This window comes from Amblyomma maculatum, chromosome 8 (assembly GCF_055883805.1).
Source record: "Amblyomma maculatum isolate TAMU_Amacu chromosome 8, ASM5588380v1, whole genome shotgun sequence".
Classification (NCBI taxonomy): Eukaryota; Metazoa; Arthropoda; class Arachnida; order Ixodida; family Ixodidae; genus Amblyomma; species Amblyomma maculatum.
In genome coordinates, this window is record NC_139351.1 from 92,869,641 (window position 1) to 92,896,978 (window position 27,338).

At 47.8% G+C, this 27,338-nt stretch overlaps 1 protein-coding gene across 3 annotated transcripts in view; it reads left to right on the top strand.

Annotated features, from left to right (window-relative positions):
* The window catches only part of LOC146181823 (dihydropyrimidinase-related protein 2-like), an 87,167-nt gene extending 61,863 nt beyond the window's left edge, over window positions 1-25,304 (top strand). For all 3 annotated transcript variants that reach the window (XM_084576827.1, XM_084576829.1, XM_084576828.1), the window contains 13 exons: window positions 161-230; window positions 1,483-1,596; window positions 2,580-2,741; window positions 6,948-7,087; window positions 8,415-8,483; window positions 9,122-9,242; window positions 10,679-10,835; window positions 12,384-12,525; window positions 13,704-13,787; window positions 16,935-17,114; window positions 20,535-20,621; window positions 21,106-21,313; window positions 24,038-25,304. In XM_084576827.1, the coding sequence (XP_084432953.1) occupies window positions 161-230; window positions 1,483-1,596; window positions 2,580-2,741; window positions 6,948-7,087; window positions 8,415-8,483; window positions 9,122-9,242; window positions 10,679-10,835; window positions 12,384-12,525; window positions 13,704-13,787; window positions 16,935-17,114; window positions 20,535-20,621; window positions 21,106-21,313; window positions 24,038-24,123 (1,620 nt within the window). In that variant the 3' untranslated portion in view covers window positions 24,124-25,304. The remainder of the gene's footprint in view (window positions 1-160; window positions 231-1,482; window positions 1,597-2,579; window positions 2,742-6,947; window positions 7,088-8,414; window positions 8,484-9,121; window positions 9,243-10,678; window positions 10,836-12,383; window positions 12,526-13,703; window positions 13,788-16,934; window positions 17,115-20,534; window positions 20,622-21,105; window positions 21,314-24,037) is intronic.
* The last annotated feature ends 2,034 nt before the right edge of the window (window positions 25,305-27,338 follow it).

Below are 27,338 nucleotides of genomic sequence, written 5' to 3' on the forward strand. Positions count from 1 at the left end.
ATCTCGGTGCTTTACAACGTTTTCTACGTAACTGCAACAAGCCGTGCGGGCAGGGAATTCATACCGTGCTCTATCTTGCTAAAATACACGTGGTCAGATAGGGTGAGTGCTTGCGTGTAACATGATGGAACGCTCGACGCTTCTTGCGACCCGCAGGCAGGTTGGCAAGGACCTCACCATACCTGGAGGAACTAGGACCATTGAGGCCAAAGGACAGCTGGTCATTCCCGGTACGTGGTAGAGAGACACGGGGAATCGCTCTGCTTTGCGATGGCCTGCTGCAATGAGCCGCGCTGTGCGTGTTCCTCACTTTGAACATGCTGCCATTATGCATGACCTGCTTGATGTGCATGTGTACAGCTCCATATCTTTACCAAGCGTATCGTCCCACTTGGGTTACGTTCAACCTATCCTCCTCCATCGATCTGGGATTTGCCACGCGCATTGCCAGCCGCGGCTATTTATTTCACACAAGTTTCCTAACGCCTTTTCTATAAGAATCTGACAGCCCATATGTTCGTTTCCTCTCTCCTGAAATTAGATTACGTCACTATTCTGCTGGTCTGTAGGGACAACGAATGAAATTTGCTTTATTACTCCAATATACTACCTGCTTTGAGTTCCACGCATTGAAGAGCCTCACCCGCGTCCGTTTTGTCTTGATGTTTTAACTGTCGATGTAGTTGACCCGTCTTTTACTCTATAATAAACTACACGGTGCATGCGCTTTCTCTACGAGGGATCACCTTATGAATGTTTTTTTTTTTTAATTTCCGCCAGCGTGGTCAACATCAGCTGAAATGTGGACGAGTTGGCGGTTGTATGTGGGCGGCAAAATGCCGACAGATCTTAAGCACTAGTGAAATCGCTGGGGAAAATGGACCAAAGGCAGCGAAAGAAATGTGGTGGTATTAAGAACAGATATACAGCGAGGATAACATCTAAGCGATATCGCATGTACAGTGGCAATCACACTTAGCGGGAACACGGCTTCGCGTGGCTGTAAACTTGCGCAGCATCATTGTGCCCAAGTCAGTAGTCAGTAGGAAATTCGCACAAGATGGCGGATGACACAAAACACCACTTCGAGGTCCCCGTGTTCGTTCGTCACTCTGCATTGATCTGTAACCGGGTTATGTGTAAAGAAGCAAATGACATGCATAGCCATGCGGAGCCATGTTCACGCTAAGTGTTATTGGCACTGTACATGCCCAGTACGCGATTCCTGCTCCCACACAAAAAGAAACATTTATGTACTCGCTGCTCTTGGTGACGTTGCAAGCATTGCGGGAAGCCTAACTTTGTCCTTAGACTTGGGCGGTAGCCTTTTATCGTTAATGACTAATAATTTCTTAGTGTCGTGTTTCCTTCTAGAAACGTCACTATTTTATGCTGAACGCACTTGGGGCTTCGTTGCCTAGTTTGGCCCGAGGCGTCCCTATATGTGCCAGGAAGCCCGTACTTAATCTTCCCTTGCCGCAGGTGGAATCGACACTGCCACGCACTTTCAGCTGCCTCTGCCCAGCGGCATCAGGTCGGCCGATGACTTCTACTCGGGCACCCGGGCGGCCATCGCCGGAGGAACCACCATGATCAGTGAGTGGACACAAACCGCGGCTATACAGGTGCCTGCTAGTGGCGTAATTATGTGTTAAGTGAACTTCTTTAGATCAGCGGATACGTTTGAGATGATCTGACCGTTACGAACTTGATTTCCGATCGACCGTGCGTGATTATAGGCGGTGTGTGACAAAGACGTTGTCCGGAAGCTTTGTTGTGTCAAGATATCTTTAATGTCTAGGTCTGTTCCCATCCATGCTATAGCTTCAGGTCGAAGCTAGGTGTATGCGAGCTTCAGCCTGCGCGTGACGACGCCTGCGCAGGCAGCACTTCCATCCAAGACGCACACGAAGCGGGCTGCAGCCTGTGCCTTTTACTTTCGTTACGCCAGAAGCAAACTTGAACAAACAAACAAACAAACAAACAAACAAACAAACAAACAAACAAACAAACAAATATCGCGCTACGCACTGGCGTCGCTCGTGCACGAGAGTCCGTACAGCCAAATTACGGAGACGCTCTGTCCAGACGCCGTTTCGTCACGCGTGTCCTCTACATCTCTCCAGCAGGCAAGCCGTCACCTCCGGGTCCGGCTAGGCAGTAACGCCCAGATGAGGGAATCAGCGGTGCAAGTCAGTAAAAAGCGGTGATGGCTGAAAAGCATGGAGGTACCATAAGGTTAGAAATGCAGGAATAAAAATGTGATATAGAAAATTTATTTATCGATTTATAACATTAACATGGAAGCAGCTTGTCACCACACCATTTCAAAGAGGATGCTCCTATATCCCGTCTAAGGGATATAGGAGCATCCTATATCTCTTATCTTCTATATCTCCTACTTGATTCCGTCCATCCACCCATCGTATTGTTTGCGTCAGGCGCGCGTACTTTGAATTCGTGAGTGTGTACTTGAAGTCGTGACTATCAATTTCCATGCCCTTTCGGTGATAACGTTCTGGGGTTCAGCTATTCCATCCGGCTGAAAGATAGTTTCTGTGTTGTGTATTCGCTTGCAGTTGATTGCGTCCTCGACACATCCTGCTCTCCGCTGGAGGCCTACGAGAAGTGGAAGAGCTGGGCTGACGAGAAAGTATGCTGCGATTATGGCCTGCAGTTGGCCGTCACTTCCATCGACCCCAAGACCAAGGAAGAACTTGAGACGCTCGTCAGAGACAAAGGTGGGAGCACGCTTCTTTTTCTTTTTCGGATTTGGAGAGTGGCATAAATAAATTATTATTATTGTTATTATTATTATTATAACTGTATTCCTACTTGAAAGCCACCTTAACTAACATTGCGCCAACATAACTTCGGTTTGGTGTAATGGATGCATGCTTTTCTTTTTTTTTTCCTTCCTCGCCCTTACTTGTTTCTGCAAAAAAAAAAAAAAAGAAAAAAGTTGGGATTACAAGTTTGTAGGACAGACCCTATGCATCTTTTTCTTCCCTCATCCGCCGGACGGATCTCATCGCCGTTTTCAAAGGCTTTGGCTGTGCATTGGACGAACGCGGTGTAATTTCTTTTTTCTAAGTGTCTAAACGATACGTCCGACGTAGCTTTTCGGTTCTCGGTAAAGGTACCGCGGACGTCGACATAAGCCTATGGGTAAAGTCACGTCTAACTTACGTCCGCATTCCGCTTGATACGCTCTGGAGGAGGCACTGAGAATTTTCACCGATTATAACATAGCTGCACTCCCACATTGACGCAGATCACTGTCTTTACTGTATTCGGTGAGCACAGCTGTCCCGCGCACAGGTTGCATGCAAGCGACGTATGCAGGCAGAGATGCGCACATTCACGAGCTAGCTGCTCGCTTCACACTTAACTGTTACCTCGATCTGCTCGTAATGTAAGCTAGCTACTTCTAGCCTTTGCGCTACATGTCTTCGATCCTGCACCTATCTCCGAACATAGAGCGCCAGCATAACACGCACCCTGCCGTGGAATATGATGTTTATCATTAAATACTTCATTTATATTCTGCCTCACAGTCACGGAAAAAGGTATGCCGATTATACAAGAGGCCTATGCTCGTACAGCGGCGATGACCAGGAGGCCGGCTGCACCGCAATGCAAGCATGTAGAACCGGAAAGCCGGAAGCGCGAATGATCCACTTTTGTAAGAACGGTGATGTTCTTATTGAGAGGAGGATTTTGGGTATTTGGGTAGGGAAGAAAATCAAGTGCTCAGCTTATAGCTTTGTCGTCTCTTTGATTTGCCTACACAAAATTTATACCTCTCTAGGTTCGAAGTTGGCGTGGGTCGATCGAACGGCTGCCGAATAGCCGTGATCGGCACACGCGAGCGGTAGATGAGCGGTAGATATTCGGCTCCGGACTTCGGTACACGGTAGAAAATAACATGTTCACATGGAAATAGTCAGGAGTAAATTTGCAGTTCAACGACGCTTCCCAGTGGCTTGTGCGAAGGAGCTATAGCGGTTTTAACGCACGTACAGTCCTGGTCGAAAGTATTGGAGCCAAATAATGTTCGTCTCAGCCCCGCGCGAGTTGCACGTTCTACAGTTGTGTGAATTTGGATTTACCATGTTTGACCAATAGGGGAAAGAAACACACCGTCGTATATCCGCGGTGCCGAACCTATGGGGAAGCCTCGCGATATGCGTCGAACTTTGAAAAACGACCTACCCGGAAAAACAACAGTACTGGGTCCGTCCACAGTACAGCATCAAAACACAGCGGGCGGATCCGTCCGACGTATTAGAAAAAAAGTACCGGGTCCATCCGACGTACCTTTATCTACAGACCCCCCCCCCCCCCCCTTTTTTTTTTCTTCGCAGGGTGCGTCTGATAGATCGTGTTTTTTAAAGTCCGACGTATCTCACAAAGTTATCTTGTAGGTTAGTTACCATGAGTATAACGATAGAGATGATAATATAAATCGCTGCTTTGCCCGCTGCTTTATTTTGAGAGCATGCACTAGGATGTTTGCGCGGCTGCGCGCAAAACGGGCACCATGGTTGTATACCGGTTTGCACACGTCCTTGTGTTCAGCGTGTGAATCTGAAAAATATTTCTGTCGATTATACGGTGGCTTAGCTGGAGCGCTAGACTCGTTTTAACCTCAGAAACGCGGGAGTCTGAACTTCACGTGTGATAACTTTTGTGACGAGGTAGAGCTGCGTGTCGAGCGCTTGTCTTTCTAAAACGACATCGTTGTTTTCCCGAAAGTCCAGATCGTTCACGCTTCCGGCTTTTCTGCACATTCTCCTTGTACTGCGGCGGAGCACGCCTTCGCCTCAACGGGCTTGCCAGACTGACCATCTCTGCTAGTGCAGGCCTCGTATACACTCGGCGGGCCTTTTTACAGCGAAGGACCGTCCAAGGAAATTTTCGTGCTGTTGTCAGCAAAAAATGCCAGTTTAGATCGTTAATTAGTCATTGATTAGTAATTAATTATTTTCATTAATTGGCATTTAGTCATTAACGGCTCTTATTATGTTAGTAATTAACTACTTATCAATTAACGTGATTAGTAATTGATCATTGATTGACATACGGCCATATAAAGCACGCATTCACACATACTGTGGTGGTGATCTGTGATTGGTCGAGACCTCCATGACGTTATCCCGTCTCGACCAATCAGAGCCGCCGCAAAAGCGGGACACATTTTGCCCACGAAAACGATGAGGCATAAAAGGCTTTTGCCTTAAAATTGAATGCAAACAGCATATCTCCTTTGAAATTAGGCATACAGCTCCACAAAACAAGCATCAAAATCACATGATTGATGATAAGGGGCGTGTGAACAATGGGAACACCCTCCGACGCGTTCCGGTAAAGATTAGGTTTGCAGCTGCTTCGAAAGGGGTTGACGTCATTCGAAGGCCTCGTGTGAAGTGCAAGCCGCATAATGTACGGTAACGGCGCCTGCAAACAATTCGAAGCACGCGTTCCTCCTCCACGCGTGTCTTCCCGGTAAAGATTACGGTTGCTACTCTGAATGGAAAAAACATTCAACAGCATAGAAATCACGTAGTGATACCACGCTTTCATATATAACAGGGAGACCGATGTAGCAACTCATTCAGTTCCCTCCAGGCTACCATGAGTAGACCGCGGAAAGGAAACACGCCAGAAGAACAGTGAATATAATGCTCGATGAAAAGAACAATGTGACGTTGCAGTGGGTAATTTGGTGTAGTTCTACAGCTTTGCTGCCCAGCCACCTTCACAGCGTGGATTGGAGCCATATTTTTTTTTAACAGACCGAGGTGACAAATTAGGAGACAACTCAATTGCACACTGCGAGGCGGGGCTCAGTACGAAGCCCACGTACGCTGCGTCGCCTCCGTGCAACCTAGCGGGGCTCGGCGCGCGCAGTCGGGCGGCCTGACGATCTTTGGTCATTTGTAGAACTGCGGATGCGGATATATGAGAGTGGGCGAACTTCTTTTTTGCATAACTGTTCGAAAGTCGCGAATATATAGCGTGTAACTTCAATATGTTTTGCAGGGGAGAGCGCTTTTCAAGGAGGATGACGGGCATAGGTTGCACGTGACATTAGCCAGGGGCTTATAGCGACGTCCGCCCAACCTTTAATGAGGATCGACTGAATGCGTCGGCTTCAGGCGCTTTGTATATAAAAGAGAGCACAGCATCGCTCCTAATTACTTAGGCGGTTCATAAACGGTATCAGGTGCACACGTCTGTTCTAAATCGCGGCACCCGATCCTTCCGCTTGAAAGAGAGACATAAGATCGGACTGTATACGGCGCGACGCCGGAGCTGATTGTGGCTGCCACGGGTAGAGGGCGCAGCTTCGTGGCGTATCCAATAGCGAAAGTGAGTGACTGTAGAAGGTTGTCACCTCGCCGACCGCTGGAACGCGAGGCGCGACCATTCCTGACTAATCCTCATTTTCTCGTTTTCGACTTGGCGTCGTACATGAGCTCGTGGCGTTTGGCTAGAATGTTTCATCTTCTGTCCCCTTTAGAAACTGCGATTGAAGAGGCTACAGGATTGCGCGATGGCAGTTATACGTGAAGCCTAGTCGCAAGCCTATAGCCACCAGATTGCGCGACTGTCCAGACCGCTTGCTACTTCTTTCTGTGCTTCGTTTTTTTCCCCCGAGTACAGCTTATGGCACTTGCGTATCCAGTTCCTTGTACACCTGTTGGCTTCGTGTCACTAGCCGTCGGTACCGCGTAAGAATACCACGTGGCTACGCACTCACTGCTGCAGCTTATTGTTCGCTTTAGCCATATACGTGTGGTAGACGAAACGGGCCTCAGATCCGATGTGGGGTTGGCCGAATTCTTGTCTCACTCTTTACGGGCATGCTTTACTTTAGGGATTAGTAAGTGGAACAGATAATTCTCGTCTCCTGAGGTAGGTATTTTATTGGGACCACGCAGGTATCAACACCTTCCGGGCTTATCTCAGCATGGACCACCTGATGTTGTCCGACCTTCAGATGATGCACCTGCTCGAGGTCTCCAAGCACCTTGGCTGCTTGACCACAATTCACGCCGAGCATGGTGGCATCATTGCGGAGGTGAGAACGGCATTTTGAGAACGCGTTGCGTTGAACACAAAAATATGGAATTTTTGCCTACGTTCGTTGTGCCTCCAGATTTTCGTGAAACATATGCGTGCGTTTTCAATTTCCGGTGTCTGATTGGACGAAAGAAATTGGAAATACACGTGATTGCACTGTACGGTGCTGCGCCTGAATTCTAAGAGACGAGATGTGCTGTGAGAGCATGCGTTTGGCTACACACCAACCGTAGAGTGGCGCTGCAGGCACTAGCGAGTTTGGTACATGCTTGAGCGCACTGCGTTTCAGTGAACTATGACGCTGGGCAGTAGGTTGTGATAGAGCTAGGTGTGATTGAGTACACAAGACAAAGCAAAATGTGAAAGACGAATTATCATGGTTTGGTCACGTGCGAATTAGGTGTGCTCGCACGTCGGGTTTCATTTAGGTTTTGGTTAGAGGCTCAGTTCTAATGGTCCAGCTGTCTTCACACAAAGTTGAGCGACATCAGTGATCTCAGAAGACTTTGTAGTGATAGTGCACTATAAATATAGAATTTTTGGGCTGCTTAACGCACCTATCGTATTGCCCTCTTCAGGTGAGTTAAAGTAAAACAGATCGCACGTCGAAATTACCAATTGGAGCGTCTAGTCACTCAGTATAAACTCCAGAATTGTCTGGCGAGAGGTTTCAACGTTTCAGTCCGCATGGAAAAATTGAGTGACGCGCGATCCGAGCAAAGCTGAAATCGTTTTGTGCGTGGATGTGTGAAACAAAAACAAAAACAAAAACGTTGACGCTGAACCTGAATGGCTGCTTGCTGGTGCATGGCGCATGCGTGAGCGAAGAATCTTTACACGTTAGGCATTTCCAGGACCAAATGATCTGCAACGCTGTAGTGGGTTTATTGTTGCATTACGGAGGAGCCGCATGTCGGCGCTGGCCGAAACTGGTGTCAAAAATTGTCAGAGAAAGAACGCTAGCAGACGACGGACCAGGAAGAGGAGGACACACACTCCTGGTCCGTCGTCTCCTAGCGTTCTTTCTCTGACAATGAATAACCAACTCGCCCAGCAACATAACCTGGTCAAAAATTGGATTATAATAATTAGTAACGTTGCAGTATTAGATTAGTTTTGAATGTCCGTAGTTATTGCGCATGTAGGGACATTTAGAGGCCATAACACCGACGCATACTATCTTTACCGTGCCCTAACTTGAAGAGCCAAAAACCGCTGCATTTACACTTTCGCTGGTCGCATTTTTATTAGTCTTCCTCCTTTTTCTCTCTGTGCGCACAATGAATGTTATAAAATACTAAGATGTGGCATTTATTATTTTGCAGAACCAAAAGAGGATTCTTAATCTCGGTGTAACTGGGCCTGAAGGTGTAGTCTACAGTCAGCCCGAAGAGGTGAGTTGCTAAGGCTCCGAAAAAAAAAAAAAATTGCCGCAAAAGGTGTGTATGCTCGTTTCCTGATAGCAATAGTCTTCACTTTGGGTTTCGGAAGTTAGAGTGAGAGTAACGTTGTAGACAGAAACGCAGTCTACTAAATTTTGCTTTCGAAATGAAGTGCTCCAAAGCTCTTGTGAAAATGTGTCAAGAATCAAGAAGCTTTTAAGGAAGCATGGAAAGCCGTATGGTCATGCAGTCCGTCACAATGCACCTTCGTAGTCTATTACACCGCTCAAACGCCGTTTTGATAACACCTTTTGCGGGTGTACTATGCAATGTCATTAAAGCATGATCCCATTGCGCTCCTTGTGGTAAGTGTTTGCCAGCTGATGCCTTTCTTAATTAAAAACTATTTATTCTGCTGGTGTAGTTAGCTGCATTATGACTAGTCATGAGAATGCAACGGAGGAAAAAAGAAATAAGCTCATTGCTGAACTACGAGTTAATCGGAAGTTAAACATTTTGCTTTGTTGGCCTACCATAATTGCACTGACATGGCAGACATTTACATTTTAGCCTGAAACGCGCAGTATATGCGCAGAAGTTGCTGAGTTGATGACACTGTTTCGTTTGCTTGTTGTCCATTAAAAACAAAGGTGGAGGCCGAGGCCACTCTGCGGGCGATCGTCATGGCCAATCAGGTGGCCACCCCACTCCTTGTGTCTCCCGTGATGAGCAAGTCTGCGGCGCAGATGATTGTGGACAAGCGCAATGATGGTAAGTTTAGAATAAGAACGGGGTACCCGTGTGTTTATGGTGAAATTCCGAACGAGTGACTGGGCGTCTCCGTGGAAAGGCTCTGTTTAGTACTACAGTAAAACCTCGTTGATTCGGCCTCCAATGAGACGGGGCAAATGTTCGAAGTATCCGAAAGTTCGAATTAATGAATTTCGCTTAAAGAAATGCCAGTAACCAGATGTATCATAGTAATTTTAACCAATGAAAGTCTAGAAATTCCGCACGAGTGACTGAGCATCTCTGTGGAAAGGCTCTGTTTAGTACTACAGTAAAACCTCGTTGATTCGGCCTCCAAGAAACCGGGGAAAATGTTCGAAATATCCGAAAGTTCGATGTATCGAATGTCTCTAAAAGAAATTCCAGAAACTAGATACATCATAGTAATTTTCACCAATGAAGGTCTAGAATATAGTTGCCTATATGTTTGAGATGAAAATTAAGCGTTAATTATATTTTGCGCTTTTGTTAAGTGCTCACTTGCTTTGCGCGCACTATGAGGAATGTCGAAAGATTTTTGCAGATCCTCAGTTACTCCGTTGCTTTTCCCGCAGTGCGACGCAGTAGCACGCAGTGGCGCCTCTTCGCAAATGGCCTCATCGCGTTTTGAGGATGCTTCGCTGCGCAGACTGTACAAACCCATGTGCGGTGAAGCATCCTTAAAACGCAACAGGCTAGCGTACCAGAAGCGCGGGGGAAACACGTGGACGCAACGGAGCAAATAATTTGCGGAGGTGTCGGAATGGATCGGCACCATTTCAAAATAAAACTAAAACATCTGCGACGCACAAAGCAATGTCTGAAACGGTGCTACTGGCTGATGCACGTGCTCGATGACAGTGGCGGATGGCGTGAGTTTAACAGCCGGTGGCAGTGGGGGACTTCCGTTCGTTGGCGAGCATCACGCGCGCGGGCACCGTCATTTAAATCGGTCTTAGTTTGAGGAGACCTTTCACCGATCTCTCGCTTCACTGGTCCTACCGCGGAATGACCTCCCCGTACGAATTAAGTACAGTACGAGCCCGCTCATTGCGAATTAACGAGCGTCCGACGCCACAGACATGCACGGGCGTCGGCCGAGACCGCGCTTGTAGTTTGTATGCGAATTTCTGAGTTAACATGTGTAAAATTAAGCAGAGTTTACTGTATATCAACGAAGAGGAAGAGTACCTTGCCCCAGAAACTGGTTCTTTCCGCACCTACTGAAAAAAAAAAAAAAAAGGAAACCTCAGCTGGAAAATAGGAAAACATGTTCCAGTACTTGTTCTCTTGGCAAATTTCTGCTTTTGCGAAAAGCTGTGTTTCTCTCTTATGATTCGTTTCGCTTTTGCGTTTTGCGTTAGTCGCATAACCTCAGCTCTGCCATCTCCAGAGCGCGGTACAAAATATCTTGCTTCACTGCCACGTGTGGTGCACAGGGTGCGTGGTGTTCGGCCAACCGACGGCTGCCAGTCTGGGCACGGACGGAAGTCACTACTTCAACAAGTGCTGGAGCCACGCAGCCAACCACGTGACTTCGCCCCCGCTGAATCCCGACCCAACGACACCAGGTCGTCTCATGGACCTGCTTGGATGGTAGGCGCCAGACTTTGTGCACGTCGCTGTTAGCTATCGGTGCATGGACGTAAAAGAGGACAGCATTGAACACCGATGCGAACAAGTGAGGCCGTTCTATTTTTGTCTTTAGCATAGCGCAATCGTGATAGTATAGTGGGCTCAAGTTATTCAAAACTCGCTTAATTCGAAATTCCGGTTTATTCCAAGTAATGCTTCGATGGCGTTGTCAAGTGCGCTTAAGCGCCTCTGTTAATAACTGGAATGCGCATAATTCTAGGAAAAAATTAACACCCTTCGAGCTCTAACTAGGAATAGAATGCGTGGACGGACACTAGAGATGTGCGCGCTTACGCTTGGAACTTTAGGGAAAAGTGGGAAGTCTCGAGGCAATGTACAATACAAATTTCAATGAACCCGTAGGAGAGGTACAGGGCGAATCAAACCATCGAACGTGTGAAAATAGTAGTAGTTCACGTTTTTTCACTGCTGGCAGTTATGGTTCTCGGTGGAAATTAGATTGGCTGGCTCTTCCTAGATGCGTTAACGCTTTTTCGGCAGCTAACGATGCACGCATGGTTGATAGGCTACAGTTGATGAACGTGAATTAGAGTACTTTACGTCATGCAGCGTCAACATCGAAAATGTGTCCGTGGTCACTGTCTGGAAGTGAGTGGCAATGTAACCTAGTCTCTAGAATCCTGTGTTTCCCTACTGAAAAAAAAATTGTATGAGGCAATAACCACATTTTCTCACACAATCTCACTCAATTCACATAAGAAATCATATACAAGTCGCATACAATTGCATAAGGTCTCATAGCTTCTTGTAAATTATCATAAATTATGTACGATATTTTATGATAATGATGTGAACCGTATGAGAGTCTATGCGATTAGATGATATTATATGAGGTTATTGCCACGTAGAACTTTCGGTTTTTCAGTGGGGTTTCGCTCTTTCTTTTCTAGTTTACGAAAACTCGGTGATAAAGACCCCTGAGAGTGGGATATATCTGATATAGTAACGACAGAGTAACACTAAGATTTGTATTCACTCCTCACTTTAACGTGTAATTTGAAGGCTGCCAATCGGAAGGGTTTAGGCATGCCATTCACTCATGACATCTTGGAAAAATTGGCGAAATATTTGGGAGTGATAGTCTCCGGAAGAGTGTTTATCTATATTGTACCATAAAAGCCTAAGGGCATTAAATCATAATAGTAATAATAATTGGTTCACAGGAAGGGAAAGGCGCAGTATCTGTCACACTTGCTATGTGGACATCTGGTAAGGAAAGGGAGGAAGGTGGGAGTGAAAGTGGAAAGAGAGAAAGAGGAGTCGTAGTGGAGGGCTACGGAGTAATTTCGACGAAGCAGGAATGATGATAATATAAATTATTCGAATGGCTTTAATACAAGAACAATGTTTGTGGGTGCGCGATGACACGATCACTAGAATGGAGCAAGATAAATCGTTGTACATTATCTGAATCTGATTGCTTTGTAGAAACAAAAGTGCGCGTGGAGCAGTGATAACATTTAAACTGATATTTTTTTTTCTCCCCAGTGGTGACCTGCACGTGACCGGCTCTCAGCACTGCACCTACACCACAGCTCAGAGGGCAGCCGGATCCAATGACTTCACCAAGATCCCGCACGGAGTAAACGGCGTCGAGGAGAGGATGCTGGTCGTCTGGGAGAAGGGAGTGGTGAGTGGTCGCAGTGCTCCTTTGTCGGGTTTGACCGCTTAATTAAAAAGAATTGCAAGGGCAAGTTGCATATTATAACACATATGCAAAATAGAAATAAAGTGAGCCGCATTCCTTGTTTGTTTACGCGTTATCTCTGCATGCCGAGTTCTTCGCTCTCCTTCACGGAAGAGAGATGAAATAAAATGCCTCGTTCACTTAATATTCCAAAGAGAGCAATGAAATAGTTACAAAGGAAAGCCACCAGGTTCCCCAGAGACTTCGCGGTTTAGGAAAATTCTTCCAGTTCCCGGGCTGGAACCCAGGACCGCCGCCTATCAGGATAGCCGCCATACCAACTAAGCTATCCATGACATCTATCGGTTCACAGGGCTTTCCTCAAACGCCAGATTTGTTCTAAATCTTCCAACTTTCTTTGTAGCCGTATGACGCAGTCGGGTGGATGATGATTAACAATTCATGTTAATGAGTGAATGTGATGAGTGCAGCAGAAGCTTGTTGATACTTTCCCGGTTCTCGCGATTTTGGGTGCTCAGACGCCTAAAATTCCCGGAAAGTACGGTCATGGGTTCGTCAAGTTCTGATCATATGATACGTTTAGAGGCCAGCAGACGCGCGACGGAAGTTGGACATTAGGGTAGCTTCTCCGCAAAGCGTAAACGCATTGGAATTACGCATTTGAAGGATGGAGATGATAGACGAAGATGCAGTGCGTCTAGGCCGATGTCGCATGCGGCAGCCCGTTGTCAGTGCTTTTTTTTTTTTTTTTTGCAATTTGGGGGGGGGGGGGGGGGGCGCATTTGCGGTATGGCGAAGCATTTAGAAATGGCGACATTGACGAAGAAGATGTTCTATCTAATCTCGCTGTCGCAGCTCTTCGGATTGAATATACTTCAAAGCATCTTTCATGCCCATCATAAATGCACATAGAAGTATACAGGCTTTAGAAAGCTTTTCAGACATCGTTGAAACGAGCGTTGAGAAACCTTTTATAAAAGTAAGTGCAAATGTCTAAATGTTATGTCAAGTCCTTCAGCTGTTTGTATGATACGTTTTCCTGGATAATGCGAGTTCTCACAGCATTATTAAAATAATGGTATCAAGAAGCTCCCTGTTGTAATAATATGAATGAACAATCAGGACTGTGTAAATCACTCCCTATTATCGCAAATTTTCAGATGACTGGCAAGATGGATGCCTGCCGCTTCGTTGCCGTGACGAGCACGAATGCCGCCAAGCTGTTCAACATTTATCCCAAGAAGGTAAACGACCTATTTGTTGTCTTTCATTCGCTTCTCTCTCAGAGTGCACAGCTCGTCAAAAGATATATGTTTGTTCCAAAACATGCGCCATTTGCAAAATTGCTACTGCTAGCAGTTATGCAGTGTGTGAAAGCTGTGTGTGAGGTCTGTTTTTCTACTCTGTACCCGACGAAACGCGTGGAAGACGCATACTGTCATCGTAAAGTCCTTTGTGACTGCAGTGTGGGCTGTGGTTTAGCTTGTAGTTAAACCGCGATAGCAATCTGCATGGCTACGCTTAGGTTCCGCTTGAAAGTAAATACTTGGCTTTTGACCACTAAAGTGTAAAGTTCATTGAGGGTCCTCACTGAAGTGCAATGAGGGGAAAGCGTCTGTTCCGCGGTGGTCTTAAGCTCTCCATTACGGCACCTCTTTCTCTCTATTTTCACTCCCACCTTTCTCCTTTTCCTTAGGACTCGGTTAAGGTGTCCGCGGAGAATTGTGACAGATACTGCACTTTTTCTTTCCTGTAAAACAATTTGAAACACCGCTGATGCCTGCTGCGCTGTCTATTTCTATATGCTGTGTGGTGCGGCGTTCGAGGAAGCGCCAAATGAATGGCGTCGCACGGACGCCTGGATCAAACGCCCGGCGTGGTTAACTAGTGACGTCATCACGTCGGGACGTCATGACCGGATGTGACACCATTATGACGTCACTTATGGTTATTAAACATGAACGGATGTAACGCAATGATGACGTCACAACCGATGACATCACCATGTGATGACGTCATACTCATGACGTCGTACTCATTGTCATTACTCATGACTATTTAGTCATGATTAATTACTAATTAGTACTACTTAGTGACTAGTTAGCATTGGTGATTACTACGTCGCCGCCAGCTGCTCAACTATTATCCTCACGCTAAAGAAGGAGAATTAAGGTGCGCTATGCTTTATTGATTATTCGAAAGCGTTTGACTGCGTAGATCACAGCAGATTGTGGCAAGCTCTCCAAGAGATGGGAGTTCCAATTCACCTCATCTGTCTCCTCAGGAACCTGTATGAAGGGCAAGAGGCCACAGTCAGAACTAGGCATGGTCTTACCGATTGGTTTCAGATTGAGAAAGGAGTGAGGCAAGGCTGCATACTATCGCCCTGCCTATTTAACCTATATGCAGAGTGCATCATGAGAAAGGCCGGTCTGGACGAGTCTTCAGCTGGAGTGAAGATTGCTGGAAAACGTATCAACAACCTTAGATATGCGGATGATACCACTTTAATGGCAGAAAGTGAAGTGGAACTCAAGAGACTTCTGATGCGCGTACAAGAAGAGAGTGAGAAGTTTGGGAACATTAAAAAGACAAAGATCATGACGTCTTGCCCTATCAAGTCCTGGAGTATCAAGGGACAAGAAGTGGAAGCTGTGACAGATTTTCTCTTCTTGAGCTCCAAGCTTACCTCGGAAGGAGACTGCAGCCATGAAATTAGGAGACGCCTGCTTCTGGGAAAGAGAGCAATGGCCTTGACCGCCTAGTAAAGAGCAGAGACATTAGTCTGCCAACCAAGATCCGTATAACTCGTGCTACGGTCTTTCCAGTTGTGATGTATGGATGGGAGAGTTGGACTGTGAAAAAGGCTGACCGCCGAAGAATTGACGCGTTTGAATTGTGGTGCTGGCGAAGACTCTTGAGAGTTCCTTGGACTGCCAGAAGATCAAATCAATCGATATTGTCGACCATAAACCCTGACTGCTCATTGGAGGGTGAAATTCTAAAGTTAAAGCTCAGCTACTTTGGTCATCAGATGAGAAGACAGGAGTCGCTGGAGAAAGATTTGATGTTGGGAAAGGTTGAGGGTCGCCGGAGAAGGGGTAGGCAGCAAACGCGATGGTTAGATGGCATCTTCGAGGCGCTGCAGATGACGTTATATGATGTTAGGAAGGCAGTGAGAGACCGGAAAGCGTGGCGTGACATGGTCCACAGGGTAACGAAGAGTCGGACACGACTGAACGACTGAACTGAACTGAACTGAAGATCCCGAGCGTGGCGCAGTTGGTGAAGCGCTCGGCTTGGTATCCGAGGGATGGAGGTTCGATTCCCGATGGAGACGTCTTTTCTTTTTGTGAGGAGACTGGCCCAGTGGTTCCGTCAGCTGTGGTGGTTGCTAGGCAAGGTCAGTATGACCACGGCCAAGGTGCGACCACAAGGAAAGTGCGATCACAGCGATGAGGCGAAGTGGCTGGCGTAGCGTAGCTGTCGCTACAAAATTGAGTCTTAGACAAATTTTGTTAGCGAAGCTTCCCTTTTCGGAACTGAAGTCAAGCCCTTACTACCTCATCTTCATGCTTTACGTAATACATTTTGCGAGGAATACAAGTTTCACATGCTACACTAAAGGCAAATTACCCGCCGCGGTGGCGCAGTGGTTAGGGCGGACGACTTTTGTGCCAGAAGATGCAAGTTTGAAAGCCGGTCACGGCGGCTGCTTTTCGATGGAGGCGAAAAGCAAGGCGCCTGTGTACTGTGCGATTTCAGTGCGCGTTAAAGAACCCCAGGTGGTCGAAATTTCCGGAACCATCCACTATGGCGTCTAAAGGCAGTCTGTCATGGAGCATGAAATCGCTGGTTTAGTTTCGAGCAATCTTGTACCACTTTGCGGAAAATAAATCACTAACTACAACAACAATTATTCCGAGTAGAATGTAACTGGTTGCATTGGTCAATTACATCCCTAGAAAATTAACTGAACCATTACACAAAGTGATCGATTACTATTCGGTTACTTTCCTTCCAACCTTTATTGCCACAAGACAGATTTATTCGGACTGTAAAGAAATATTCTGGCCTCCTTGATATTTTGTTATACGTTGTTATTATTCGAGAGGAGTTCTCTTTGGTGCCCATTCCTGCGTTTCGCGTCATCGCCGTTGGCATCGTACCTCGTAACCAGCTCCGCAGCCAGGGCAGCGCGGGCTCCTGCCGCCATCGTTCGCAGCTGTGTGTATACCCCCCATCGTATTCTCCGGTTTCTGTGCGCGCTCCTGCCGTTTCACCGCTGCGTGTACCTGGTTCGTTAGTCCTTTAAGAAACGATATACAGAGCCAGCCACCATGCGCGTCTTCTTACGAGGTTAACGATCGCGTTTTCCAAAACTTTTCCAGGGTCGCATCCAAGCTGGCTCGGATGCGGATATCGTCATTTGGGATCCAAAGAAGCTGACAACAATCTCCAAGAAGTCCCACTGCTCGACGGCCGACTTCAACATCTTCGAAGGAATGCAGATCCGCGGCGGACCACAGTACGTGCTCTCTGGAGGGCACGTGGTCATGGATGATGGTCAGGTGAGTGCTCTGGTCGATGTAGAAAGTCAAATCAATCCGCATTAATTTGATGCGTACTACGCACGACGATCATGTACAGGAAGGGGAGGGGGCACACAGCTCAGCACCCTATCTAAGGATGTTCGCAGCACAAGGTTGGCACAATATCCGCTATCACATTTTGCCGATACACATGCATTAAATAGCCATGTGGCGTGATAGCTCGTTAAACACGGGCCGGATGGCACATGGACAAACGCTTTAGGGGTTACATCAGGTCCACCAAGCTTAAGAAATTCATAAGCATCTAGAGGAGCACAAGCTGGTGAACATTAAAACAGCGTGTGGAGACAGCACAAAACAGGCATTACAAATCTAATCGTTATCTTCACTGTCGAGGTTCATTGCTTAGTTTTATCGTTCAAACATATCTCACTAAATCAGTATAAAAAAAAATAAATTCCGGCAGCCAGCGTAGTATCGTACTAAAGCGTTCAAAACTCGGCTCTCCATCCACACTTTCCAACCTTCGAGAGTGGGTGGCCCAAATTTCAATGTGGGTGAAGTCTTTTTTGGGGGTGGTCAAATTCGGTTTTGAGCTTGCCTCAGCTTCTTTCTTTCTTTCTTGCTCATCACTATTATTGTCACTATGTCTATCGGTCACTATATATCAGAATCCCACCGATATCCCGCGCAATCTTGCGGGCACATGGTGCACAGATTTTGCGCACAGTATTTGAGGACGCCACTCATGAGCTGTTAAAAGCTTTCACTTTAACACGCGAGGGGATTGGTTCCGGTAATAGCTATGAGTCCTTCGAATGACACCCTTCCTTCCTTTCAAAATTGTTGGCTGTTATTGCTTCTTATGAAAATTTTTTCCGGAGTCCTCCACTACGGCGTCTCTTATAGCCTGAGTCGCTTTGTGACGTTAAACTCCACAAACCAAACCAAACCAAACCACACCAAACCAAATCTTCCTAAGCTCGACAGCGCGGCTTCACGCAAGATTCGTGGTTGGGTTTGAACGTGTTAAGTAGCGCTTTCGTACCAAATTGGCCAATCATTACGATAACCGGTAGGACAATTAACCTGATTTGGACCCCGGCGCACCAATCTATTAGTGCATAGCCAAAGGAGGCTATGGTTAGTGGCAACGAGGCTGCTCACAACCTGGCTTGAGATCTCTACTGCCGAGCAGGTCGAAATGAGCAAGCTGAGGAAGGCTACGATAGAGAAGGGCATCTGCTGTCGTATTATAATGTGACGCAATATTATAGAAGGCAACGTCAGAAACTACCCCCTCAAGACAAGACTATAGATGAAAAACAGGTGACCGCATGGAGGCGTCTGCGAGCAGATGTTTATCCAAATCCGGTCTTAAACAAAATATTTTCCCGGATTTTAAAGACGAGAGCTGCAGGGCTTGCGGGCAGAGGGGTACCCTGAACCCATAATATGGGAGTGTTTGCATTCCCTAGGCAGGGCAAACAACATTGATAGTAGAGAAGCCAAGCCCGACCCCGGAACACTAGGTGCCAGCGGTTTGACTGGCTGAAGAGGCCGCCGAGATCCAAGGGATTTTGGTCAGCATCTGAAGCGGATTCCCACTCACCCTAAGGCCCCTCTCTTCCAAGAGGGGAGGGCTTGGCATAGGAAAGAGCCTTTTTCTGTTGGAAAAATAGATTCACCCACTCGGTGCGAAGCTTGAGTACATTTCAAAAATTTGGTTTTGCGATATGCTCCGGTAAAGAAATAAAACCGTTTAAGAAAGACGTGAATTCAGATTTGCAGCTACAGCCTACTTTACACTTTCCCTCAAGTAACTAAACTTCAACTGACGCCCACTCCTTTCCAAGTACTTCACTCTTATAAAACAAGTGGCGTTTGTGGCTCCCCCTGCTGACCTTCGTTCGGGTAGAGGGACATTGTTACTCGCTTAATCACCAGTGTCCTATTTTGTGTGTCTATCTGACACGTACTCATCAGCTCGCTGTCGTAAGTTGTTAATTGCGTGAAAGACCGGTCGATATACCCTTACGGCGTCCAAAGAGTGGCGTTATATGAGCAACGCCACTATACTAAAAGGTCACGTGATCTTGACGTAGGGGTGAAAGACGGTCGTTGCCATGTTCACATGCAAGTTAACGAGAGTGCACAGCTTGATGACACGTGATTCAAGTGCGTGGCTTTGCGATAGCTGTTTGCTGGTTGGCTAAGGACGCTCCATCTGAAGCCACGTGGTTTGTCTAGGGGCCAATAGGGGCGGGCCTTCTCCCGTGACGTTGCACGGAATTCTAGGAGCCGAAATTTGGCGAGAGAGTGCATTTTTGTGACAGCTAAAAGTTTTTAGTTTTTTAAATAGTAGTTTTCAAGCATTTCTTTCTGCCGCGGTAATGCAGTGGTTAAAATATGCCCGACTGTTATGCCGGAGTGCCCAGGTTCGAACCCGACCACCGGCCTGCGTTGCGATGGAGGATAAACGAAAAGGCGTCTGTGTGCTGTGCGATGTCAGTGCACATTAAAAATCCGCAGGTGCTGGAAATTACTCCAGAGCCTTCCACTACGGCACCCCTTTATCTCTTTCTGATTTTACTCCCACCTTCCTTCCTTCCATTACAGCGGGGTTCAGGTGTGGAAAAAGTGTGACAGATACGGCGCCTTTCTTTTTGGGTACATCACTAATTACCATCATCATTATTATTCTTTAAAATGGTATTTTTGCCCTTTTAAACGGTCGGAAATTTATTGCTTGGTCTGATTAAGAGATTTTCGGTTACAACATCGAATATCATTGGATCTGTGGCGGGAGGGGTGCTGCATTTGCTCCGTGTGATGACGCAAGGTTCCAGATTTAGTTGGGCTATATTAGCTGTGTGCAGTTGGGCTGTTTAGCGATATATATGCGCATAAATAGGGTAATAAAGGGACTGCACACACAGAGGCAGAATGTAACACAAGAGAGGCAGATTGCTACACAAGAAGTCCCATCCTAAAATAATGTCTTGGGAGCAGTCACGGAGAACGATAAAACTGATGACATAGAGAACGTCCTGAATGGTGACTCGAGCCGGGTGCCCAAAGAAATCCCAGAATACGGCAGAACAACTTTTCGTAACAAGCGGCACAGTATAACGTTAATAACCGGCACAGCAGCACCAGTATCTACAAGCGCAAGAGTACAAACATTTTCAGTGGTAAATTCGATTAAATTGTTCGGTGGCGAAGCGAGACTTTCACTTGTCGAAGAAAGCGCAGTTCTTGCCTGCGGATCTGCGTCTAGTGGTTTTCTGGCATTGGCGAGGTAGAGTGACGACGCACCTCTTTGTAACCCGTTATGTTTAAAGCTTTTCACTCTGGCGTCCTCGTTCCAGACTTCTTTGTTCAGATGATACCAACGGAGAACGTCATGTATTGTATTCTATTTTTTTTCCTTTGCAGCTGAAAGTGAGCCAAGGATCGGGACGCTTCGTTGCCCTGCCGCCATTTTCGCCGCACACATTCAGTGCCCTTTTCGAGCGCGAAAGGGTAAGTGTGCACCGCTTACTTCATGGCTGTCGTTATGCGGAGACCATTCTGTTCAGTACCCACTCTAAAATAGCTTGGTACGTGTTGTATGGGAAGAGTGAAGATGCATCATTTTGAAGCAATTGTCCATGCCTCCAATTGACTGTACCCCCAGATCCTTTATTTAAAGTAACGGCTAGGATACAAATCTGCACCAACCCTATGCAAATGGGAATACGACGACAAAACGTCATCATCATCATCATTATAGAGAGCAGTGCACTGCCCTTTTCTTCTCTGTTCCCTTTCGTGTTATATCTATGCCGCAGGTACCTTATGACCGGGAAACGTGTGTCTAACAGCTTTTTTTTGTTGGCTGCCCCGACACTAGGCGCGGACGTGACGTGACAGTGTTACGCACCTTAGCCGAAGCTCAAGTGGTGATGCCACTTTGCTTCCAGACTGTGCGCGTAATTCTTCCTCATAATTCAACCGGCGCACGCAGGCCAGCGATCGGCTGAAGGTGGACCGGGACGGCTACGAGGGCCCCGTGGGAGACATGCTGAACGGCGGAGACGCCTCGACGCCCTACAAGAACCAGACGACGCCCCTGAGGTCGCACGACAGTCCGCACAGTCCGTCCGAGTTCCACACTCGCGGCCCCACCCGCAGCGGCGGTCGCAACCTCCAGGATTCGAGCTTCAGCCTTTCAGGTGAGTACGGGGCCTTGTACCGTCGCCAGATGACGTTTCCCGTCAGGATAAAGTTGTTGTTGTTGTTGTTGTTGTGGCTGTAGGAAGAAAGAAAAGAAAATGTACGGGCCTGCTACTGGCTCTGTAGCTGAGCCACCTCCGCTGCCTCCTGCAGACAGAAGAGAAAATAGAGAAGAAAGAAAAGTTTAGAGGGAGAGAAAGACGCGCGCCGCAACAACAGCCGTCGTCCACCACTGAAGCGGGGGCGGGTGCAATGACGGCCTACAACAGATAAAAATTCGGTGGCAGACTAGGCCCCGCCGCAAGCGGTGGTGACCTACCTGCCCAAGCCCCATCAGGGGAGTCTAGGATAAAGTTGCAGAGCGCGGCGTTATTCATCATATCACGTTTTTTTCTGTGTTTTCTTCACGCATGTAGGCCGGTACAGCGGGAAAGGTCTGGTGCGCGTTGTAGCTGCTCCAGTCAGCAGTGGCCGTTACACGCAAGGGCGGGCCTCGATGCTGAATATAGCATCGGTTGCTAGGGACCAGCCCGGCAAGCACGGGAATGTCCGTCATTATAGGCCTCGTGGACAGCGAAAAAAATAAGAGGGATTCAACGCTGCTGAACCAAATGTGGAGCGAAAACTTTGGCTTTGGGCGACTCCGCGTTGCATTGAACACAACCAGAGTTCAATTGAACGCATCAAAGTTCACCAGCTTTTTAAAACAGAATCCACTTACATGCCCTGCGTATGCGATGCTGGCAGACGCTTTCCTGGTCGACTCGGTCAGCTCTCCGCGGCGGCGCTCGCATGCGCAGTGTGGAAACTCCCCCTCTCATCCTCTCCGCGCCGGTGCGCGCATCTGCTGGGGCGGTATACCCTCCTTTCTTCTCGTCGCGGCCGAGTCGTCGGTTTATAGTGCCTAGAATATACTGACTAGGCACTGTAGTCGGTTGGTTGGTTGGTTGCACCACTTTTATTTCCATCGGAAATGGGCGTCCTCTTCCGCGCTCCCGGCGAAGACGGGAAACCGTGCGCCCGCGAATTAAAGGGTGCACCTCGGACGTCACACGTGACACACCTGTGGCGAAACCAGTCGTGGCGCATACGCACTGCCGCTCTTTTTCAGGAATTACGAAAGGCGCGAAGGGTAACGTAGTGTAGCTTTCGCTACAAAATGGTCTTTAACATAGTTTGCCACTGCTCCCAGGCCCCGTGTCCTGCATTCGTCTTTTTCTTCCCAACTCCTCCCGCGCGCCTGCGGCAGGCTCCCGACAACGCTCAACCTCGCGCCCAAGTGGTGCCCACGATGGCCAATGAGAGGGCCTTGTAGCACGACTCCTCGGAGGGCTGCCTGGATGACAAGAGTGCTAGTGGGGTAGTAGGAGGACAGACGACGTTCACAGCTTTATCGCGCTTCGTTTAGAAGACGAGGGTGACAGTATGTCGTCGAGGACAACACGGGGTCCACGAAATCCACAATGGTAACAATTTGAGCCCCACCGCGGTGGTGCAGTGGTAAGATGCCCAACTACTGTGCCGGAGTTCCCGGGTTCGATCCCGACCGCGGCGGCTGCATTTCGGTGGATGCGAAACGAAGTGGCGTGTGTGTGCTGTGCGACGTTAGCGCACGTTAAAGATCCCCAGGTGGACGAAATTACTCCGTAGCCCTCCACTACGGCTCCTCTTTCTCTCTTTCCACCTTCACTCCCATCTTCCTCCCTTTCCTTACAGCGTGGTTCAGGTGTCCACAGCGCAAGTGTGACCGATACTAGTCCTCTCCCTTCTCCTGAACCAGTTAACTTTGACTTGTATGCTAACAATACCGATAGTCAGATACAACCTAAATCATTAGTAACCGACACAAATTCCCCTGTGGTGACAGAAAGTAGTCTGTTGTTAGGGTTTTTCTGATTACTGAAATGAAATGCTAACCTTCCGAGCAAATTAAAAGTGCAAGAATCGTGATGCCTTTCGCGTTTTGGTGTCGTCAAATATTAAAAACCGATTCTGTTTACTGTTCAGCGGAGTAATACAACGTCGCATACAACGACCCACAGTAAGCAACTGCTGTTTTTATTGCGAAAGCAATACTACGACAGCCACAGCGAGACCTCGTGTGGCCGCAGTTACGCCATGAAGAGGCGTAGCTATACGATCTCCTCATAAAAAAAATCAGCCTGCCATGACAGTTGAATTCACGTTACCCCTATGCTACGGGCAGGAGCTGCCAATTCGGGTCTCTCCTTTCATATGTGACGGTTATATCAGACTCAGTCTGCCAGAACCGTTTGCATTCTCGTTACCCCTTGACACACAGGCACGTCAATACGGCTTGGTTGAAGCGAGACTTTATATGCTTACGCTCTCGCCTTATACCCTTAAAGGATGAGCTTAAGTGTGATAGGGCGTGATAGGGGAATAACGTAGCAGGCAAAAGGAGCTTCCGCAATTGCTCTCGCATTTCAACTAGGGTTAACAATAGTTAAACCACAACTAATTTCAACTTGTATCCTATTTAGTGGTGTTACTATTTCACAAAAAGAATCATACCTGAGAGAGCCGATGTAAAAAAAAAATACTGGCGGTGTTGCTGGAACGTTTTACGTAGCCTAGTCAGTAAGCCTTCGATAAAGGAGGAGAACCTGCATTTTGTAGCGGAGAAGGCCGCTGCAACACCCACGGAATATGGCTGAGCTGTTGAATCTGTCTTATGAGACCTCCTATTGTTATTTTTGCAGGAGCACAGATTGACGATAGTCAGGGCACCAGGAGCGGAATCCGCGTCCACAACCCTCCAGGCGGAAGGTCCAGCGGCATTTGGTAGATGCAAAACAGAAGAACGATCAGCAGCACGAGTTTTCAGCGTCGAGTCCTTGTGATCCCCTGTCCCATTGTACTTCCCCCCCCCTCTTTTTAACTCTAATCTAACTGCCACGCGTTACGAGACAAGCTTCCGTTGCCACAGGATTAACACAGCTTAATGTGTACCACAAAGCAGCAAAAGCCCGGTTTTTCTAAATGTCTGAAAGTATGCCTGTCGGAACAAAGTGAAATGGGAGTTTCTTTTACTGCACAGTGGAGTTCAAGTGCCGTGAGTGGACGGAATTCAAGGAGTGGGAACTATCACAGCATACTCAAGACAAAATTATCAGGATTAACGACACCTTAGAGGAAGGAGCCTCTGACAGACAAAGATCACTGCCCGCAGCTAATTAGAATAATCAAGGAACTAGTTAAGTGTCCAGGCTCCACGTCTAGCAGTAACAAGAAGTGTTATGGTGCCAAATAAATGATCAACTTCTCTACACCGCATCTCAAGCTTTTGTTTACAAAGGTTGTGCATTCGCAGTCTCTGTAATGAGACTGATACCGCCCCGGGGCTGGTTTTATAAAGTGTAGGCTGGTCACGACGCAGGTTTCCGTTGCCTGTGACATTTGTACTGTAGTGTGTTAAAGCGTACCTGAGTTTATTGTATACCTTTTCCTTTTTGTGACCACAAACGCATAACAAGCACGTCTTTATGTATTTTATGTAACTAGACATGGTTGATACTAGCAGCTAATGTGCATATCAGGCTGAGCTTTTTAGGTCACTAGAGAGTTGTTATTTATACCCCCACCATTCTTTTTTTTTTTTTTTTTTTGGTAACAGAAGAGTTTGTGCTTCGGACTTAGCTTATAAAGGCTGCTTAATTGGAAGGCCATTCATTGTGTCCGAGTCGCCGTGGTAGAAAATTCCGGGTAATAAAGAAACAGCACACCATATTTGCACTCACTTAGAATGTCATGTTGTTGCTGAGCTGTTGCGCGGATGAATTAGCGGCTGTGAAGGCTGCCTTTTAATCCAACATGCAACTTCTTGTAGTCAAAACATCGTTGGCAATGTGTTCATTTGGCAGGTGTAGAGTTGCGCAAGTTTAGTGGAATGTGCGAGTGATGTGTGCCTGTGTGTTTTCCACAACCATGTATGTCGTATGCGAATAAAGAGATGTAAAGGCACTTTGCCATGACGCTTATTCACTTGTCCGTGCCACGGAGTTCAGCACCGAGACGCTTGGTGTTGCTGCCCATCTTACACACAGTTGGATAGAACACTGGCTGTGCTGTCGTGCAGGAATAGTTTGCAGCATTCGAGAAGCTTTTCGAACTCTCTGAACTGCACTCAATTGTTCCTCCCTTTTTCCCTCCACCTTGCTATAACCACCATGTCCATTGGCTTATTCTGCGGTTATGGTTCGGTGCACCAGCATTAGGTGGTGCTGCGCGTCCAAGTCTGCTAGGAGGTCCATCTACTGCCCCGGACTAGGGTTATTTATTTTAGGCACTATGGGGCTACTAGCCCTACATCCCAACGTATGGTATAACGTACCAGTCTCTCCCGCAGACACATACGCTTCTGTGTCATATGGGCCACATCTTTTGGTGCGGGGCTTTTGTAACTGCGCGTGCGCGCACCCCCCCCCCCCCCCCCCCCCACACACACACACACACACACGTCATTGCCTCCATATATCGCAAAACCGCCTAAATAGGTTCGCATTTCGTATTAGGTAATATTGCAATAGTGCTTAGATTTTTGTTTGTTGCTATGCCGGTTCAATATACCGTAAATTAAGTTGCCCAAATTGCCTCGAGATGCATATTATTGTTACGAAAACGATGAAGCGGGCAGTGGCGCGGGCGGAGCGCTCGCGCTAGGCTCGCTGGCCATCAAAGCATTTCCATCATCATGTCATCATGTCATCACGTCGTTCTGTTTCTGTTGTGTCGCCGTGTTCCATCGCTTGTCATATGCCACCGTGCAACATTTGGTTGAAGGTGCGGATCATCCTCATCCTCGCCTTGCACTGTCGACGCCAACCGTACGCCGGGTCCATCGGCCGAACGCCCGTGGAGATCGCCGCCCGGCTCTGCCCCAGCCCTTTCTGCTCAGACTCGGCCAGCCGCTCTCCCCAGCGCCGTCTCCAGCCCTGACCACAACACACGATGACCAGGAAGAGCCTAAAGCCGACCCGACCGACCCCACGACGAAGAGACCTCACGACCACTCTATCGAAGATAGCACCCCCGCTCAAGCCGTTTGGCGTGTCCATGAGCCTTAGCCTTCGGCAAACGGTGAACATTGGACCTGATGCTCCGGGGCAAGCATTCACCCCATCTTCGCATTCATTGTGGTGGCAAGCATTTCACCTCCGAGTCCTCCGCCTGTGTTTGTCACATAATATATTGGATTACAAGCAATTGACCGGGACGATCGCTCGGTGGCCCCGGGTTAGACACCCTACCCGGGTCATGCTACGAAAACGACGAAGCGGACAGTGGCGCGGGGGAATGATGATGATGATGATAAACTCTTTATTTACTCCCAAAGAAGGGGAACCAGCCGAAAGACTGGTTGCACTGCTTAGAGAAGGTCAGCAGGGATCCCTTGGGAATGCGTGCAAAATGAGCTGGCGCTGTTGGGCGAGCTCGGTGGTACGCAGGAGGGACTCCCACGCATCCATTGTTGCTGTATTGTCTGCGTTGTGTCGTATACATGTCCACACCATGTGAATGATTGTGGCCGGTTGTGAGCAGTGTTTGCAGCTAGGTGCAATAAGATTTGGGAAAATTTTGCTATATCGCCATGGGTTGGGAAAGATTCCTGTTTGTATTTTGCGCCAATGGACGGCCTCGCGCCGGGATAGTTCCCGGTGTGCAGGGGAGTATAGACACCGTTCGAGCCGATAATGCTGGAGGATGTCCGTGTATGTAACAAGGCGTGAATGGGTGCCTTGGGGAGTGTCAGAGGAAGCGGCAGGCTGAGGAGGGTGCTCCGCCCAGTAGCTGAGTTCTCGGGCTAGAGCATGCGCCTGTGCGTTCCCGCTGAGCGCTTCATGATCTGGGGTCCATATGAGAAGACGAGGTGTAGACGGTAAGGGGAGAGATCGGAGAATAGTGTGTGCCTGTCGAGATATACGACCTGCATCGAAGTTACGAATTGCCTGTTGGGAATCGCTAACGACTACTTTGGTGGAGGGGTCGGTCAGAGCTAACGCG